Source organism: Mirounga leonina, unplaced genomic scaffold (assembly GCF_011800145.1).
Source record: "Mirounga leonina isolate KUSES-001 unplaced genomic scaffold, KU_Mleo_1.0 Mir_153, whole genome shotgun sequence".
Taxonomy (NCBI): domain Eukaryota; kingdom Metazoa; phylum Chordata; class Mammalia; order Carnivora; family Phocidae; genus Mirounga; species Mirounga leonina.
This window is the reverse complement of record NW_023270387.1, coordinates 3,424,905-3,445,852: the sequence shown is the minus strand read 5'-3', so window position 1 is coordinate 3,445,852 and position 20,948 is coordinate 3,424,905. Positions and strand designations below refer to the sequence as shown.

At 42.0% G+C, this 20,948-nt stretch overlaps 1 protein-coding gene across 2 annotated transcripts in view; it reads right to left on the bottom strand.

Annotated features, from left to right (window-relative positions):
* The window catches only part of GRIA4 (glutamate ionotropic receptor AMPA type subunit 4), a 366,314-nt gene that overhangs the window by 231,964 nt on the left and 113,402 nt on the right, over positions 1-20,948 (bottom strand). For both annotated transcript variants that reach the window (XM_035008823.1, XM_035008822.1), the window contains exon 3: positions 81-320. In XM_035008823.1, the coding sequence (XP_034864714.1) occupies positions 81-320 (240 nt within the window). The remainder of the gene's footprint in view (positions 1-80; positions 321-20,948) is intronic.

Sequence of the window (20,948 nt, the reverse complement as noted above, 5' to 3'; positions counted from 1 at the left end):
CCCCCCCACGGGCCGCGGGCCCCCCCACGGGCCGCGGGCCCCCCCACGGGCCGCCCTCGCGCTGCGCGCGCGCCACCTACCGCGGTCCGTGTCGTACAGGAAGACGAAGCCGCTCCACTCGTAGTGGTCCAGCAGGCTCAGCAGCGCTCCGCGCAGGGACGGCCGCAGCTGCAGCACGAACTGGCTCTCCCCCTCGGTGGGGAAGCTGGGCGTGACGAGGGAGATGTGCAGGGCGCTGCAGAACGAGGTCAGGGTGTGCACGGACCGCTTGTCGTAGAGCCCGAAGATGGCAAACACTCCTCGGGAGTACTGCGAACAGACTGCGGGAGAGAGAGAGAAACCGCGTCTTAGCGCGCTCTGACCGCCCACGTCCGCACCCGCCGCCTGCGGCCGAGCGAAGTCCGCCTCATCGGCCCCTCCCGGCCCCTCAGGAGCGGAACGTGGGGGGAGCAGTGGGGCGCGTGAGGACGCCCGGCATCCACTCCCGCAGCCCGGCCCGGACGGCGGCGCCGCACGCGCCCTTCCTCGAGGCGCCCGCGCGGGCTTCCGGGGCAAGATGGCGCCGCCGGAAGCGCCCGCTCCCGCCTCTCGCGCCGGGGAGCCGCCGCTGCCCAAGGGGGGCCGAGGCCCGGGGGGCCGCGGGCAGAGCGGCGACGGAGGGGGCGCTGGCCCCGGGCAGCCCCCGCCGCAGGCCCGGCGGCCGCGCGGGGGGCGCCGGAGGAAGCCGGTGCGAAGGAGCCGCCGGCCCGCAGAGGCCTCAGCCCCGGAGCCCTGCCAAGCGGCGGGGCGGCTGCTGGAGCCGGGCCAGCGCCGGGGCTGGCGAGCGCCACTGTTGACACTGGCCTCCGCCTGGCGAGCGCATGGTGCGGACGGGAGCAGGCCCGCGCGCCTCGGCCGGCCGGCCGCCTCGCCCAGCCCTGGCTCTGGCCCCAGATGCCCTCGGGCACAGGGAGAAAACGCGCAGTTCGGAAGCGCAGCTGGAATACCAACGACCCAGCCCCAGAGCCCCGTGCCAGCGGCAGGCTGCCGGGGCCGCTCCGAGCCGGGGCGGCCCCCTGGCCCTCGGGCCGGCGGAGCGCGGCCGGGCAGCCCGGCCCCGGCCCAGCAGGGTGGCCCCGGCGCGGCCCCGGCCGGAGGGCGCTTGGGCTCCACACGGCCGGCCTGCCGCCCCACCAGGGCCCGCCCGGCCCCGAGCTCCTGGGGGGGGACGCCCCGCTTCGCCCGCTGGGGCGTCTGCTGTCCTCCCGGGGGCGTCGGTGCGGCGAGCCCGGGCCCACCCCACCGGGGACCCCCAGCGCGGAGTCTGCAGCAGGGATGACCGCCCAGGGGGTCACTCCTTCAGCTTCAGGAAGGCAGCTGTTCGCCCAGGCGCTGAAGCAGAGTCGAGCCCAGTGAGAAGACGGGGGACCATGATCCCATAAAAAGAACTAAAATGAAACGGACACAACAGGCTACCTGAATTTGTTACTCTGGCTTTTTGTTCTTTGCGGCGGCAGTTTAATTTCTTTCCTGTTTTCCCTCACAACCGGAGAGTCCTCTCGACCCATGTGTGGAAACAAGTTAAGGGTCTGGAAAATCACCACTGGCCCTCGGTGCCTAGGGGAGCTGTGACGAGCTTGCAGCTTCCACGTGGGCTACCAAGTGCAGACGAAGCAACTTCAAAACCCAGGGGCACCAGGTCCCCTTGCAGTGAACACGTGCACAGCCCCCGTCCTAATTGTCTGCTCCTAGTTGCTGCAGGGACAACGAGGCAAATACATAAAGAGGAAAAAAACGCTTCTCGAGACTCTTGCCTAGCTTCATTTTGATCCCTCCTCTGGCATGACTGAATCCTACTCCAAACTCCGGTGACTTTTTCTAATCCACCTTTTTATTTATTTTATTTTTTAAAGATTTTATTGATTTATTTGAGAGAGAGAGAATGAGAGAGAGGGGGGAGGGCCAGAGGGAGAAGCAGACCCCCCGCCGAGCAGGGAGCCCGATGCGGGACTCGATCCCGGGACTCCAGGATCATGACCTGAGCCGAAGGCAGGCGCTTAACCGACTGAGCCACCCAGGCGCCCCTCTAATTTACCTTTTTAAAGGATACAAACTTGCATTAAAAAAATACTTTTTCTGTTTATGAAGGAAAGCATGACTGTTTGAATTCCGTATTCTTACAGTTACCACATATGGTGAAAGGTCCCATTTCTCCTTGGCTGATACAGCTAGTTTAAGAAATCTTTAGTTCTCTAAAATGTTGATGTTTTCTGATTTTGGTTACTACTTTTAATTGCTGATTTATTAAGAAGCCTAGATATTGGATAATCTAGAAGTATCTATCTTAGGAGGAGTTCATTGTGATACAAAGAAATTAGATTTTGCTTTGTTGAAGCAGTAATAGGCTCTTGGAAAAAAATTAATTATCCTAATAACAGTTATACCCATATTCTACAATATCTGGGTTTTAGGAAATTATGAGGCATAATTAAATAATAAAACCTGGCAGTGTTTCTTCTGTTCTTATTATGCCTCTGAAATTGGGGATAGAGTCTGAGCAACGTAATTATAGCAGAAGGTACCAATTAACAGAAAATGGATGTTATTGGTCTTTTGTAGACAATATGCTCTAAGAGATATAAGTTCTGGAAAAAGTAACAACTAAGGGACCAGCATCTATATTCAAATGGACAAGACTAGGATAGAGTAGACTTTAAAATATAGGGGAAAGATTTCCAACTTAGCAAACCAGTTCAAATCCTAGTGCTTTTACTTGTTAGCCAGGTAACCTTGGCTAAGTTAATCTTAATTGTCTCAACTGTAAATACTGGATAAAATAAGATACGTATATAAAACTACGATCCTATACAGGAGATAATTAGTAAGTGGTAGATTTTTTTTAAAGATTTTATTCATTTGAGAGTGAGAGATAGCAAGGGAGAGCATGAGCAGGGAGCAGAGGGAGAAGCAGACTCCCCCCCCCCCCCCCGCCCCCCAGCAGGGAGCTTGATGCGGGGCTTGATCCCAGGACCCTGAGATCATGACCTGAGCCGAAGGCAGACGCTTAGCGACTGAGCCACCCAGACGCCCCGTAAGTAGTAGATTTTATTAAAAAGTTCCATGAGGGGGGCGCCTGGGTGGCTCAGTTGGTTAAGCGACTGCCTTCGGCTCAGGTCATGATCCTGGAGTCCCAGGATCGAGTCCCGCATCGGGCTCCCTGCTCAGCGGGGGGTCTGCTTTGCCCTCTGACCCTCCCCCCTCTCATGTGCTCTCTCATTCTCTCTCTCTCAAATAAATAAAATCTTAAAAAAAAAAAAAAAAGTTCCATGAAGGAAGAACATCCAATTCTAATTCTACGCTCGCCCAGGAACTACAATTTGATCACCTGAGTAAACTGACCAACCTGGAAGGCTTGTTCTGACGGTGTGACTGGCTGAAATCTTCTTGCAGGTATAAGAAACACCATGATAAGTATGCCTGGGTTCAGTTAACCTTCGGCTCAGGTCATGATCCCAGGGTCCTAGGATTAAGTCCCATATCGGGCTCCTTGCTCAGTGGGGAGCCTGCTTCTCCCTCTGCCTCTGCTGCTCCCCTGCTTGTGCTCTCTTTCTCTCTCTCTGACAAATAAATAAATAAATAAAATCTTAAAAAAAAAAAAGAAACACCATGATGTAACATTTGGGTATCTGGGGTTTCAATTCAATTCATTTCTATAACTTAAGAGACCTTTTCTGATACATCAAGTTGCTGGATCAGCTGTTAACCTTGTGAATGTTCCACTAAGACTTGGATGTATTTATATAAGTGCTGTACATTTAGCGTATAACCAGGAGTCCCTTGGCTCCTTTGTAAAGTTTTCACATTTTCCTGTTCTCTCGATTTTCATGCAAATTGAGGGCCCACTCTCAATCTTTATTCAGTAAATAATCTGGTTCAAATAATTTTTATTTTACTTCATTGAAAAAAGAAGTTGAAGAACTTCAGAACTCAAATCTAAGATACTGGCTTTCAGTTTGGTGCTCAAAGTACACACAGATTTTAGTGGTTGTTCAAGAAACCGTTAAGCAAACAGCGGGCACCTGGGTGGGCACAGTCGGTTGGGTGTCCGACTCTGGCTTAAGCTCAGGTTGTGGGATGGAGCCCCTCATTGGGCTCCGGGCTCAGCAGGGAGTCTGCCAGGATTTTTCTCTCCCTCTCCCTTTACCCCTTCTCCCCCCAGTGTGAGCATGCACACTCTCTCTCTTTAAAATAAATAAATCTTTAAAAAAGAAAAGAAAATGACAAATAAGGAAAGTAAAATAAGCTGAGTTTCAATGTGTTCATAAATGCATACATAAGAGGGGAGCAAGCTGAATTTTAATGTAATGCTTAGTCACTAAATAGATGTGATGATATTAAATGAGTACATATTTTGGGATACAAACACTAATCAGGATAAGACTTCCAATGAAATAATCCAATCATAATTTTAGGCACATGTTCTATATTCTGCTTCACTAATGAGATCACTTAGATCATGTTATGTAAATAAACACATAATATAAACACATCGTAATAATCCATTCATCTTTTACCTCATGGTGTCAATTAATTAGATCTGTCTTTTCATCAGGTAGTCACCCCGTTCCATTCCAGATGCCAAGCCAAGTCAATTTGTCATATAATTTTTGATGATTTATAGCCCTCTATCGCATATAAATCAAATGACGTGGTCTTAGCTCAGTGCTTCTCAAGTTGTGGGACATAAATCCAAGTGATATGCTGAATTTTGCCTGACCACCGCTGCGTGGGTAGGAAGAGCACAGGCCAGTGCTTCATCTGCTGCCCTTCCCTTTCTCGTGCCTCTGTAATCTTCCTCTGCTCCACAGGACGTCTGTAAACAAGCCCAGCTGTCCTTCATTTTATAAAACACAGAACCTTCTACACCTACCGCTTCTTACCCTCCTACACTTTCCCAGGCACTTCGGTTGATGGGGTTTTCTACTTCCACTGTTTTCCAACTCATTTCATTAGCCTCATCTACTTCCCAGCGACCAGAACCACTTTCATCAAGTGTGCTGATGACCAACTACATCCCAAATCCAACATCCTTAATCCCCCATCTTACTGGAGTTCTCTGCTGGGTTTGGAACTTTAGACATCTGCTGGGCTGCAAACCCACCCACTCCCTATTACCACTATGCCACTCCAGGTACTTCTGTTAACAATCAAGCCTTATGGGGACACCTGGCTAGGTCAGTCATGGAGCATGGGGCTCTAAACCTCAGGGTCATGAATCCAAGCCCCATGTTGGGCGTGGAGCTCACAAAAAAAAAAAAAAAAAAATCCAGCTTTGTAGAAATTTGATTTTGCATGATTAAGCTATCCACTTTTCAACATCAATAGAACTGCTTCCTGGTTTGGGTAAACTGTATAAAGCAGTGTAGAAAGTGTCGGTGTTTAGTAGAAAGAATGTATTGCAAAAAACAAAACAAAACAAAAAAACAGATTTGACATTACTACTCATTGTTTCATTCAACAAATGCTTACATACTGCCTGATTTTTTCAGTCATTGTGTTAGGCATTTCTAACAAAATACAGTTAATATAGTGTTTTCCACTGAGAAGAGGTGCGCACTGTAAGTGGCCAGACACAAACTGATACTTCAAGATGGTGAATGGAGTGACAGGGGGAGGTTACGAGGAAACACGAAAGAGCCCCTAGCTCGGCCCACAGGCCACAGGGCAGGTGGACTGGAGGAAGCCCTCCTTGCCTATGGAGGTTCGGTTTGAATAGTGAGTAAAAATGTAGAAACCAACAAGTAGGTTGCCAATATTTCTATTTCTGATTAAAGTTCATATTTAAACTACGTCAGAGACAAACAATATCTAGAAATGTTAGGGAAACAAATATATGCCAGTTGCTTGAATATTAATGTGGTGGGGGGACAGAGTCACCATATGGCATTTGGTTATTAGGTACTTAAAAAAGAAACTCACTAAAACATCAAAACTCTATGCTCTGTGCAAACATGTACTACAGAGATCCTGTCATTGGACACACCAACTTCTTTTTAAAAAATTTTTTTAGATTTTATTGATTTATTTGAAAGAGAGAAAGAAAGAGAGCTTGTGAGCTGGGCGGAGGGCAGAGGGAGAGGGAGAAACAGACTCCACGCCGAGCAGGGAGCCCAACTTGGGCTCCATCCTAGGACCCCAGGATCATAACCTGAACCGAAAGCAGATGCTTAACTGACTGAGCCACCCAAATGCCCCTGGACATGCCAACTTCTAAGAGATAATCCTAGAATATAAGTAATATTAAATTCCCAATAATACATTTTTACGTTCATGATTCCAGCAACAATGGATTAGATACCAATAAGATGTGGTCTTCATTAATGATGTAATGCTAAATTTGTCTTCAAGGAAATGTGACTACAGAGTTTCAAGTGAGAAATCTCTATCATCCATCTATCATCTATCTATCTATCCATCTATCTATCATCTATCTATCCATCTATCATCTATCTATCTGAGTGAGAGACAGAGAGAGGATAGGAGAAATTTGAGCATGTTTACTGGTTGAGGGAATGGACCCATCAGAGAGAGAGATAGGATACAGAAGAGAAAGGGGTACTAATTAAGGAAGGCCCCAGAAAGAATGTATAGGGCCGAGGGCACATACAAAGTTGGCCTTGAATGAGATGGGCAGGTGTGTGGAGGGTACTTCATTCCACTGAGTTCACAGATTAAGAGATAAGCTAAGATGTGTGTAGGCTGGTAGTTTCCTACTTGCACTGATAGGAGAGGCAAGGTCGCAAGAGTGAGATTTGATAAAGCTGTCTAAAAGTGGCACAAGTGATAAATCATTGCAGGGGGAGGAGAGGAAGCTAAGAGCACACAAAATGTCTTATAAACTGCACGATGATAGTGAACCTTCCTACTTTAGCCACAACTACATCTAGTGTTACACATGCAACACAGCACCCGGTCCATGATAAGTGCCCTGTAAAACCTTACTGAGTGATGACAAGACAAAATGAAAGATTAAACGAATACTGACAGAAGACAGGGTATGAAAATATGAATTAGAGGTGGCAACCATTTAGAAATCCATGATTTCCTTCAGGCATAGCATGAGGAGAGTAGCCAAAGGGAATAATAATGAGGAGTTCACAACTTTCCTCCTTGAAACCAAATCTTCTCTTGGCTTACCCAACAGCACACTTTCCTGTATTTCCTCTAATCTAAACGCTTGTTCTCAGTTTCCTGGCTTGCATCTCCATATATGACCAGTCTTTAAATAATGAAAGAGCACTTTTTTCTACACTCTTTTTTTTAGATAATGTCATCTATTTCTAGGACTTCAAATATCATTCATGTGCCAATAATTCCCTGATTAATATCTTCAGTTTTTTTCTTTACTATGAGTTCAGACTCAAACATCAATACATGACAGCTCCCTTTTGTTGTCTTTTTGGCACCTGAGACCCAGCTGGGCCAAAACAGGACCCTTCATTTTTCTACCAGAATCTTGTCTCTGTTTTCCCCCATCCCAATAAAAAGCATGACCATCTATGAAAATATTCTTGATTCTTACCTTCCTTCTATTCCCACATTGAAATCATGAGCAAATCTCAATGGTTTTACCTCCAAAATATCTAAAATATATCAAAATCTACTCACTCCTCTGTGTTCCCATTATGCTGTCATTGTCCTGCCCAGTCTACTGGTAAAGTCTCCAAACTATACTTCCTGCTTCCAGTTTTCTTCCTTTCTAATCATTCCCCACTCAGCAGAGAGTGTGGTAAGATGGCACCTCATCCCTACTTAAAGTCCCAGTGGCTTTTCATCTGGTTTAACTAATATCCACATGGCCCAATTGCTCTAATGATTTTGCCTTCACTAAACTCATCGACCATCTCCCGCTCGCCCAGTAGACTAAGCCAGACTCTCCCTTTTTGTGTTACTTAAATACACCTTCTCATCCACTTTACGGCCTTGGCGCTAATGGCCCCCTCTGGCCTGACTGTCCCTTGGCTGCACCTCTCAGGGTTCCTGTCTCAGTGAACATGTCAACTCCTCCAAGAGCCCCTCCCTGACTCCTCTAGCAAATGAGGTTCCCACATCTCCAGTCACTCTCTTCCATGTGACCTTGTTTTATTTTGTGCTTAGTCCTTACCACTATTTGAAATTACCTTACTTATTTGATGACTTATTTATCTTTTCTCCAGGACGACATGAGTTCTGAAAGAAGAGGGAATCTGATTGCCTTTACAATGATGCAACCTCAGGCTCTGGAACAGGCATATGGAAAGTGCTCCGTGAATGTTTGTTGAATGAACGAAATCATGGTTTCTGGTAAAGGCAATAAGGAAAGAGGAGAGACCAGGAGAGTGTGGAATAACTGGCCGAAAGCCACAAAAATCTACTTTCCTGTTGCTGAGTTGACTCTGGAAGTTAAGTGTTCCTTGCCCCGCCCCCCCCCCGCAGTCTCCAGGTGCATCCTATCTCCCTTTTTGACTGTGCATCCACTCACCATTTGTTTTTAACTAAAGCTTAGTTCTGAAAACTGCCAGCTATTATGACATAGACATTTCATGATTCATTATAAGGAAAACAATTATAATCTTAACTATGTATTAATTTTTTTTAACAATTTAACATTTGGGTAATGAGACCATTCTCTCACCATTGACAAAAACATCTATATTTTATGCTTTTATCAGGGTGATGTTCTATGATCATTTCTACACACTTAATTCTGACTTAGCTGGAATATGGTGAGGCGAGGGGTCCCTCCAGCACAGCGGAACCCAAGCTGTGTGTGAAATGCTCCCCCACCTCCCACCACACAGCAGTCTGGTCCTCGACTGTCCTGGTATTGTTGTCACCCTGTATTTACCTAATTTCTACCTATTATTTTTTAGAATCCTGCCATTTAATCTTTATTCGAAAAGAAATCTTGTCATGTGTCTGGATTTTTAAAATAATGTCTCTTAAAATGCCAACAGTCTATTGGAAAACTTTACAAAGTCAGGACATACTAGTTAAGCATCTTCCCTCTTTCTCTGGTTATTTGATGTGAAAATGACGAGCTCCTCATATAAGGATTTGAAAAGGCTCAATCAGATGGTGGATAGAGCATGCTGGGCCCAGAATTCATTAATTTATGCCCTTAAAGCATTATCATAGATTATTAATATGAAAAAGCTAATTTTCTTAGACTTGTAAGCAGTGGTTAGCTAGAGTACATAAAGTTACTGAAGCCAATCACTATAAATGACAAGTTGAAATGCAAATAACACAAAGATATTTCACTTTAATTCTATCACATTAAGTACTTCCACTTTCTCAGATGTCTTCTCTGAAGATGCTTCTGGACAATGCTGTCAGAAGACCACAATGAGATATAATCACTTGCACAGCCTTCACATGCTCCCCTTCAGCTTTATGACATCTCAGCTAGAAAGCATATTTCAATTCTAAATTAAACTAATTGAGAGCTCAGTAAAAATATACAGGCTTGTTTGCACATTTCTTTCCAGAGTCAGGCCATCATAATGGAAACACATGGCTCATTTTGCTTCCAAGGCCTATAAAGGAATAAGCAGAGGGCTATTTGCAACACTCAGCACAAGAAGCAAGACTCCATTCTGTAACAATGGCTGCCCAAGCCGTTATCCGGGTGCTGCGAAGAGCATATGATTCTTTTATACTCCTAATATATAACCATAAGGACTCCAACAAGTAAGTCTTTAGAAGGAAAGAAGTTGAGAGGAGAGGAAAAAACAAAATTCTAAAGAGCATGTAAACCATAACAGGTGTGTTTGGTTCTTCACTTGTCATCTTCCAGCCACGAAGAAGACTACGGGGACCAAGGCACCCAGTGATGTACTGTTCCGCATTCAAGGATTTGGAACATGGTTTCACCTTTAAGTGGCTCCTTAATGGAAACATTCGATTCATCATCTATATTTTGTACTATGTAACTGAGAGGCATAATTGCAGCAGAGTTCTTTGCATGCTTGAGAAACTTCTTCAAGGGTCTAAATAATATGTTGAAACTTTTCTTCATCAGAAGAGACACAGCTGTCTTCTTGAAAATCATTTAAATACATCATGGAAGTGGATAATCTCAATTAAAAATGGAATGGAATAATATTTGAGATATTGAAGTGGGGTTCAGAAACAACTGTTCTCATGAATATGGTGCTCCCCAAATAGAATAACTGAAGTGTCATTCCTTGTTCTGGGTGCAGAATTTGTGACGTGTATTTAACATCTGTCTGTTCTACCAGGACATAATGGCAAGGACTGAGTGCTTCTGTCATCTGTTGTTCCCTCTCCAGCATTCAGCGTAACACTTGGCACATAGTTGGTGGTCAACAAATATTTGCTGAATGAATAGCCAAATGAATAGAGGCAAAGAGGAGTCGTGTGTGAAAGGTATTTGAGATCTGTGAAGATATTTGGCCTAATCTTTTAAGTGGAACAGTGATGGAAAGCAAATCTAACATGTAAAATTGTGTTTTGATAAAAGATAACAATGCTTCATTGTATTTAAATGGCACGATTTAGCAGAGTGAATTTACATATTTGGAATTCACAGCTTACATGCTTTTAATGGGACTACGTGCTCTGTGCTTTAGGCTAAAGCTCCGTACCCAAATGCTCCAGTGTCACATCCAGAGCATGAAGGAGTCATCCAGGCAGCTAGCTGGGGACGGGGATGGGAAGAAAACCAGCAACTATTAAGTACCTACTGTGTGTCTGGTTCTGCAATAGTCATTTTGTATGCATTATCTCACTCAAACTTCATGATAGTCCTATAAGGTAGGTATTATTCTCCTCATTTTTCTTTTTCATTATTAAAGATGAAATTTGGTGAAGTTATGCAACTTGTATAAGTTTATACATCTAAGTGGGGAAAGGGCAATTTTTAACACAAGTCTGATTCCAAAGTTGATACTCATTCTACTCTACCCCTTGAAAAGAAAATGATTGGTTAAACATTTCTTCCATCTTGCTCTGCTGTCCTCAGAGCAAGGGCATTTGGGCCATTACACCTCGATTGCTACTGGAAGAGGCAATATAAGAATATTGTCCACTTCATGGAAATAGGAGGTCTTAAAGGATTATGGAAAATTGGTTTCTCTTAAAAAGCCACCTCTTAAAGCAAACCAAATTTTAGCTGTCAATTTAAAAAGGACAAACACATATATAACTCAGACAAATAAGATTACAATATCCAATGCTTCCTCTTTTTTTTGTTTGTTTGTTTGTAATTGTGCCTTTCTAAAATGCACTGCACAAAATCTTGGAAGAGAATTTACAGGTAAACCATGACTGGATGGAAATACTGAACACTTGCACGGTGTAGTTTCTGCATATATAAAATAGATACTAAAAGGTCTTCCCTTCTAGAATATAATATAAGAACCAGAAGTCGGATGTTAGTAAAAATCATAAAATGGCTGGTTCAATTGTATGTCGTAATACATTATTTTGCCTATATTCAAATTTCAAAAAAGCAATTGTCAAACCTCAGAGCTGTACATGAAGAAGGAAAACACAAAATAGAAACAATGAGCCACTGCGGCTTACTTTGTCAAAGTTACATTTTTAAGCTTTTTGAACACTCAGAACCTTTTCCAGATATTTCTAGTTAAATAAACCCTGGTTTATAAAGCCCTTTACTTCTTCCTTCTAAATTATTAGGACATTATAGAACAGAATGATGTCTAATAAAATAAAAATACTATTTCATTCCCTATGCTATATTAAACCATGATTCACTATTCAAAGAACACGTTTGTTCTGACTACGTATGTGTGTGTGTGTGTGTGTGTGATGAAAACAGAAAATGCTTTTGGGTTTTGAGAAATAATAGAATATGACTTGGTGCAATAATCACTATAATCACAATCCTTTTAAAAGCATTAAAACTTGAAGTATATATTTCCTTGCTTTTATACTAAAATAGCATTTTTTTCCTACTAACTTTTCTTAGAATAATTAAAATCCCTTATGACCAAAAAAAACAAATTTTATATTAGAACACAGACTTTTGAAAAAAAAATGAAATTTATGTACATCTGTTTCTTAGCAAATAAAATGAAGAGTTTATTCACTCTATCCAAGGGAAAAGCAATTATGCAATATAAAATTTCATTATGTATATAAAGTAATTAATGCCAAGTGTTGAAGAGACTGTTGGAGGAAGTCATCAAGAGGATGTAACCAATGGTTGACCTGTGAGCTGGTCCTGGGGGGGAATCAGAGATTCCTCACCCCCTCCTTGTCCTTGGAATATGTGTCCTTCCCTGCTCCCTGAAGCTGCCCCAAGGACATGACCTTGAGACAGTGATGTGGTGTCGAGAGCATCTGAAAAGTATACATGACTGAACGCTCTATATAAACTTTTAAGATTCTGGTGGGCAAGTGGGACTATTTACTCATCTTGTAGCCACCCAAGACAAGCTTCATAGGTACGTGCCCTTGCTCATTAACCTGCCACCCCCCAATCTGGAATGGTCTGCCCCTTTCTTTTCTTTCTTTCTTCTTTTTTCCTTGTATTATTTCTTCTGTTTCTTTTTAAAAAAATTATTATTGAAGTCTGCCTCTTTCTTCTGTCCCTCCCTGCCCTCCACATCCAAGGACTGGCTGCAGATGACACCTAAGATGCTCCCAAGGGGTCTGCAAACCAACAGAGATCAACAGACATAGATACTATGGATTTCCTGGATTACGGAATTTCACAGCTGTCTATCTGGGTAGACTATCTCATTTTACAGAGAAGGAAAGTGAATCCTCAAGGTAGATGGTCATTGACCAAGGCCTTGAGGCACTAAGTAAAGCAGACCTCCTTGGCTTTGACAGAAAGTAAAGATAAAAAGCCCATTCAAATAGGCCAATAGCAAGATCCTACCTATAAATTAATAGATATTTAAAATTTATAGACCATGGATGAGATCTGTGAGCAAGGAAAATATATGCTACCCTGTGTCCTGGTAGCATTTAAACCATATTTCATGAAATTGTGGTGCTCAGTGAGTATGACAAATACATCTGCAGATTTTCATTATTGGTTTGAGCACATTTTAATTACTCAAATATTTAATCAGTAGTGCTTTCTTGCTATATAAACTGTTCTCCTTTTTCCTCTACCAATTAAGACAAATAGGTTGTTTATTCATCTACTCACTTAGAGGCAGATAAATCTATAAGCCAAGGTCCACTATATGTTGCATCTTTAGGCAGATTTTAGTTTCGCAACTTGGTTTTTCTTTTTCTTTTTTCTTTCTTTTTTTATGTAATACTCACAAACATTATGGTATAAAGTTTCTAAGGATTTAATCTAAAAGCTAGTTGTTGAATACTATTTTGTATATATATCAAGTCAGCATATAATTACTGATTTGTATAGTGTGTTTCAGGTCTTGTGTTAAAAGCTGAGACAATAAAACTAAGTAAAATATATTCCGTAATTTAGGGAAAATGCAAATTAGAACTTTATGTGATAGTATTTAATCCCATCAAGGCTACAATATTTATTTCAACAATATTGAGCATCAACTCTGAGTTGGGCAAAGTGCTAAGTGGTGGGGGCACCCTAGTAAAGAATTCACATGTGATCTCTACTCTTACACTGAACAAATGACAAGTGGAAGAAGTGCTTTTAAAAGGGATGGAGGAGTAAGGAGGCTATGAGGATATGTGTTTAATCTGAGTGTTAACTAGGAGTACAGCACTCACAAGTGTGGAAACACGTTTTCAGATACAACAGTTGGAAACTGCAAAGAGCTATAAAGAAACTGAAGACGATTTTGTTTGGTGCCCAGAGAGGGCGGGGATATGGTGAGTGAGTGACGAGGCTGAAGAGGAAGTACAGAACCAGGTCCTAGGGAAAGAAAAGTGTGGATTTGGTGCCTCATTCTAAGGCTGACAGGAAGCCACCTTCCTGTTCTGAAGCATACAAGGAGAATAATCTGATTTGTGATTTTAGAAGGCTAGCCGCTGTGTGGGCTAGTAATAGATCCTGGTGAACTTGAGAGTCAGTATTATAGTAAGGCAGGCAGAAACTGTTGCTAGGTTAGAATTCTGGGTTCGTGAAGATGGAGAGAAATACATGGACTCAAGACATATGTAGCAAGTAGAAGTGACAGGCTTTGGTGGTTAATTACACCCTAATATGAGGCAAAATTCATGTCTCAGTCTCTCACTAAAGCAACTAGCTGAATGCCGGCTGGTGTGTTCACCATTCACTGAGGTGGAGTAAAGCTACGGAAGGATTAGTGAGTCTAGCTGTGGACATAACTGAATTTGAGATGCTTGCAGAAATTTCTATTTCCAACTTCTTATTCTAGCTTGAACAATTCTAGCTTGAACTGCCCAATTAGGCAGTTGGGTTTGTACATTCAAAGTTGGAGATAGAAATTTTCGATTTACAAAAAACAAATGGTCTCTGAATTCAGAGGAACAGACACAAACATTTAGGAGCAACATATAGAGGGTGGCTAGCAAAGTCACCTTAGCAAAAAAGGCATGAGAATAAGGACAAAACCAGTATAATGTCATATCATGGGATCCAACAAGAAAAAAAGGCACTTCAAAAACAGAGCGGGCGTCGTTTGTACAAATGCTGCTGGGAGCATCACGCAGGAGAAAGACACAAGTCATCGGAAACCAAAGAAAAACCAAGTAATGGAAGAAAAAATTCTTGAAAGCACAAAGAATAGATCTACTCCATATTACCTCGGAGTCTATTAACATCCATTTGTAAATAAGCTGCAGTTTCATACATGCATCACATTCATGAGTGGTCTTGTCACTTCCATCTACCTGTGTACCATACGCTAATACAGTATCTTACCTAAAGCAGTGTCCCATCCAATAGCATGATGCTGAAGATACCATTGGTTATGATTATTTTCTGAGACTCTGACAACTCTAACAATGAGGTGCAAATATATGAAGCTGTATGAACTCTTTCAAACATACAATGATGTTACCCTTCAGGGTAGTTTTCCTGTGTTCTGAATTTACTCTAAGACATTGATTTAGGCACAAGAAAGAAGATGATATGAGACATAGGATCTAAAGAAGATGTTTAAGTGTGGAATACACAATTTGGACATTTAGACACATCAGCTGAGATAACAAATGTGAACACAATGCATAAACTATAAAGTACTATGTGATTAATAGTGAGAATGAGGCAGATGTTAGTCATTCTTTTCAGCTGCCTGATCTCTGAAATGCTTGCCTGTGTTTGGGGAATTCACCACCTCATGAGTCTTGGAGCCTGAAAATGCCACATATTGTTTTCCCAGCATCCCTGGCAACTAAGCTGTGGACTCATGTGCCAGTGATCAACTTATTTCCCTCAGCTCCAAACCTACTTTTCTTTTTGTGTACTATTGGCTCTGCATCCTGCTTTGTGATGCTGGATCCTGTTAACATTCTCCTTTGCCGGATGGTGGGATGCAAGCCTTCGTCAACAGAGGATACCAAGTGATGAGCAGACATTCCTTTGGCCTGTGGTCCTCCTTTGTTATTTTTCTATGCAAGGGTCCTGAGAAGCTCCATCAGCACCCCTGGCCACACTCTCCCCACCGGAGGCTTCCAAGCATCTCCAGACCACCAGAATCCTCCAGCAACACATGGCTACTTCTATAGACCTGCACCCCCTCCACACAACAGCAGCTTGGAATGCTTCCAGAGATCCAATTCTGCTGCTTCACACCCTCCACTCCACAGATGCGTTCTGGCCACTTATGGAAACCAGCACTGGCCTGAGACCTCTGGCAAGTTTCTTTGCCACCTGCAGGCTGCAATTTCCTATGGCAGCTATACTCCCTTCGAAGATGTCAATTTCAGCCGTGGCAGGGCACCTTATATTCTTTAATTGTTATCGTTTACTCTTCCTCAGCCTTGGGATTGTAGCTATTTTGCACTTGATGATTCTGGACACCTTAGAGTCCTCTTGCATACCTTTTACGACTTAACTTCCTTCTACTAAGAATTCGTTATATTAATTCCCCCCTGCAAATAAACTGTGTGGTTTTTGACTCATGATTAACTAATATAGGTCAGGATCTGGATTCTGCCAGTCCAAGTAGGCATTAAAGATGCGTAGAAGCCCAACCATAGGATGTTGTCCATGGTGACAGTCAGGTTTTAGCCCCAGCAAGTTTCTACTGCAAGAGGCTGTATGCCGTGTAATGGGGCATCTGTCCTCACTGGGCCATTTTGTGGTCCATGTTGGCGATGTTCATGTCTTGTTCTCCTAGATCTAGTTAATCAGGCCTCCTGGCATTTCTGGAAAGTACTTAGTAACTTTTTAAGGAATTCTTCTTTGACTTAAATGAGCTATAATTTCTGTTTCTGTTGCTTGCTACTAAGAAGACTGTTAAAAATAGCTAATATTTGAGTGCTTAAATTGTTCAAGCACTGTTTTAATCACTCTCTATATATTTTCACATTTAATCCTCATACATATCCCACAAAGTATTGATTATTCACATTTTATAAATGAGGAAACTATAGCTTGGAAAGAGAAGATCTGTCCAAGTTGGCAGAAATGAGTAGGAGAGATGACAGTCAAATCGAGACACTGATTTCCAAATCTGGTGCTCTTAATTGCACCTGCAGACATCCTCTTTATTATTTTTGTAACAACAGTGTGATCAAATATGGAGTTTTATTTTTCTCCAATGACACTGTGATTATATTTGACTGTCAAGCTAGGCAGAAAAATCTACTTCTGTATCATTAGTGTTCAGACCCAGAGGTCAAATTTTATTGAGCTTTGGGGCTAAGCTGGGTCAACTGTTTTCCTAAGTATCTTTTTCTGATCAATTCTTACCCATTTCTCATAGTTCTATAAAAAAAGCTGATATTATTGGGAAGTCTGAGTGAGATAATTATTAGTTTTCTGTCCAGTGAATGGTCTAGATTAGGGAGGAGGAAGGAGTTGGGGTTGAGGTTAATCTTTACTAAAATTAAGGGAAATAAAGTTAGTAGAGAGTAAGAATCCTATAACCTGCTTTTCTCATGGTGTGGATAATTTCCCTTCTTAGAATTTACACATCCTGACTTTCTCATTTGTCCTTTGGAACATCATGTTATTAACTTAGTACAAATGCTGACCAATAATTAGTTTTCATTAGATATGTTGATATCTTTTATTCTTGAAAAATAGCAAAATTTATGTTTTCATTTTAAAACGGTAATGATGTAATTCAGTACGTCATTCTTTAAGGATATTAGTTCAAAAGGCAGCTTAAGGGAGCTAAATCCTCAGTCTCTGGACCATTTTAGAAAAAGGCATGGTTTAAACAATTTAAAGAGCCCATTATACTCAGCCACATTTTAAAAATTGCATAATTTGATTAAATTGACATTTAAATGTCAAGTACTTTTCCAGCATTTCCTTTCTCATGATTGCTCATTGCTGAGACGTTTGTGGGTAATTAGGAGGATTTTCTCCCCCTCTTTCTTTTTTCATCCTTCTATCTGTTCAGCCTTATTCATTGACAGATTCCAGTGTCCAGTTGGTTTTTTCCTGGAATTGAATTGTGGAGTCACTATAACTGACCTGTTATAGCTCTAAAAGTCTTAATGTTTAAGTGAAAAATCATTTAAAATATTCATTTAAATAAGTTGATTTATAGAAGCGACAAATTTAACTGTGTGACTATGTTTGGTGGTGATATGATGTCATTATAAAAACAGGTTTAGAAAAGCATGCAAATTTGGTTGAAAAGTTTATATTTTTAAATATTTACTTAAATTTTTACTTTTCCATGTGTATCATTTAATGGGCATGTAGTATACTTAGGATATCTTCATAAAATGCACAGACTGTTCACAGCTATAGCTAAATTGACATACAACTGCAAGGAAATACAAATTAAATGATACTATTATAACTTCTGAATTTAGAGATGATTTTAAAGAACTAATAGTGAATACTGGTCAAGGCATGAAGAGACAGAAACTTGTGTTTATTGCTGATGGAAACACAAATTTGTATAACCTCTAAGGAACACAAGATATTTTGGGGTGCCTGGGTGGCTCAGTCAGTTAAGTGTCTGATCTTTGCTCAGGTCATGATCCCAGGGTCCTGGGATCGAGCCCCACGCTCAGTGGGGAGTCTGCTTGTCCCTCTCCCTCTGCCCCTAACCCTGGCTTGTGCTCTCTGTCTCTCTCTCACTTAAATAAATAAATCTTAAAAAAAAAGGAACACAGGATATAAATACCTATGAACAATCTTAAAATCTTTTATACCAGGTAGTTTCTAGGAAGTGATCTGCAAAGACTAGTACAGAGAGGTGTCTCATCTCAATAATACAGCAATAGAAGGAAATTGGAACTTCCTAATGTCACAATATTGAAAGATTTCACAGTATTATTTCAAATTAGGAAAGACAGTTGAAGAACATGTGCCAAGAAATCAAGACAAGTTGTCTTTGAGCAGTAAGTAGAGGAAATTTTTATGTATTCTTTTGTAATTTCAAGCTTATAACAACTTTATTAGAATAGACATTCATTACCCTAAAAATTAGGAAAAAGTAAGCTTTATTTTGAATGCAGGAAGGTAACAGCTGGTTCTCGCACAGACCGGAAGCGGTCTTTGAGCTCAAGATCAATGCTCCCCAACATCTCAGCTGCAGCATATCCTGAGCCATGTAAGCTCTTCTTGTCCAATACTGATGGTGGGGAGGCTGAGATTTAGCTCACTGTGTTAACAGCTGAGGCAGAATGTTCCAGGCAGAAGAGAGAAAAATATAAAGGTCAGGATCGATAATTGCACAAGTAGTTTGTGCAATTACTTGTTTAAGTTTTTATTTTCTGTTTGGTTGTAAACCCCACTAGGGTGGGGCTTTCTGCAGGGATCTGTCTGCAGCACTTTGCACAGTGCTTTTCACCCTTAATAAATATTTGTAGAATCAATGAAAGAAATCCAATTATAGAATATTCCTTAATGTGCCTGTTTGAGTCAAGGTTCATAGATTATTTTTGTAAACAACAAAACACATGTTCCCGGATGTTATGTGAGAATAGAAATTAAACTATGAGAGTCCTTGAATCTGTTGATTTCCTCCACCCGTTTGTGAGCACGGAAGAGAGAAATGAAAATTCAGGCAGAGGGGAAGAGGAGGGGACAGGGGCGTTCCTGCTTGTTAGTGGGGCTCAGAAATAAGTCCAATCCACTAACAGAAGAAACAGAATTTTCTCCCTCTTTAAATCATTCTACCTTCTGTAGTAATCTGTCCCTAACAAAGGTTATTTTTGCACTGAACCTCAAGGGGTCCCTTAATTAGCAAAGGCATTACCTAGATATAAAAAGCCCCTAAACATAGGGCCCAAATCACAGTGTAATCAGTTAGAGGAAAAGCCAGGAGTGGGTCCCAAATCCAGGACCAAGGATCCAATGTCAAGAAGGACCCAGACCAGGCAGTACCACCTGTGGAAATGTGTTCTTCAAGTCAGACTGCCCCATTCCCACTTGACTTCCGGAAACCAGCATCTCCTTCTGTTTGAAGCTATGGATAAAGCCCAGAGGCCAGTGAGCCAGTGGAGAGCTCCTATCCAGGCAATCGCCAAATATACTTCGTTCCTGATATCCCTGGAGGGATTAGGACAATATTCCAGAGGAGCAGCCTGAATCCTACAGTACACAGGTTGGAGATTTATCTACCTAACCTGCCTGCATGCTTCTCAGAGATGTGAACAGTCACATGACAGTACAGGAACCAGCCCTAACGTTGGTTCAAAACATAGAGGCCTTAAGGACCAAGCAGGTAAAGTGAGTCAAGCAACTTGGTTTTAAGTCAAGACTAGCCACTTCTTATTCTGCATGGTCCTTAAACATAGCATTCAGTGTGATCTCAAGACACAGGCATATATTGTTTACACCTCCCTCATTTTTACCAAGACACACACCTTTTTATGTTTTTTGAAAAACCCCAAATTTGCTAGGCCTAGTATTTTCTTTTTTTTCATGTGGATGTAATCATGGACACAAGCAACATTTCACTTTCCTTTTAGGCTGACTTTATGAAAACACAGCACAAGGACGGTGCAGGGTGCATGAGGCTCTGGGCAAGCTGCAAGTTCCTGGCTGCGTGAGGTCAGTAGCTTGCTGCGTGCGACTCTGCTCTCACCAAGGACCTCTGTGCAGAGATGTTGGCCCAGCAATGCGGCATCTCAGAGAGCTCCTGGAAAAGCCAGAAGCTTGGCATTTTATGAGCAAGCTCACAACTTAAAAATATTAGCCCGTAATTAAAATGAAATAATGACTGTTGGCAGAAGAAAAAGCTCGAAGCTCATCTGGAGGCATGATGTGGCCCAGTGACACAATTTTGCACCATTGGTGTAGAAAATCAGAAGAGGCTCTTTTCATAGATGGCGAGTGAATATATTTTGCAACACATTAAAGACTAACGTATAATCGTTAGTTCTGCTTATGAGCAATCTTAAAATGAAAGAAGCTGAGCGAAAGACTGATTGGCAGATTTTTATAGTGATGTGAGCAAATGCGGTTTTAAAGGATGCTAGTTGCCGTGAACAATACAGTATAGAACAAGAAACCCTCCACATTTGTAGTTTCAATAGTCATTGTCAGGAACATTAACCAGGCCAAGTCAGGCTCTTTCTGTCCATCAATAATTTTCTCCCGCCCTTAGCCAAAGCTCATCTGAGTTGCTGGTGAAGAAAAAGAAACAACTTTATGGTATGCATTTACTCCCTTTACTCAAGTCCCTCAAGGCAAAAACTGCCATGAGTGATGAGGGTTTCCTCATTAGTTTTCAGAATACACTTATCATGCATGCTTATTTTTATTTTTTATTTATCTATCTATCTATCTATCTATTTATTTATTTATTTATTTTTAAGATTTTATTTATTTATCCATGAGAGACAGAGACAGAGAGAGAGAGAGAAGCAGAGGGAGAAGCAGACCCCCCGCCGAGCAG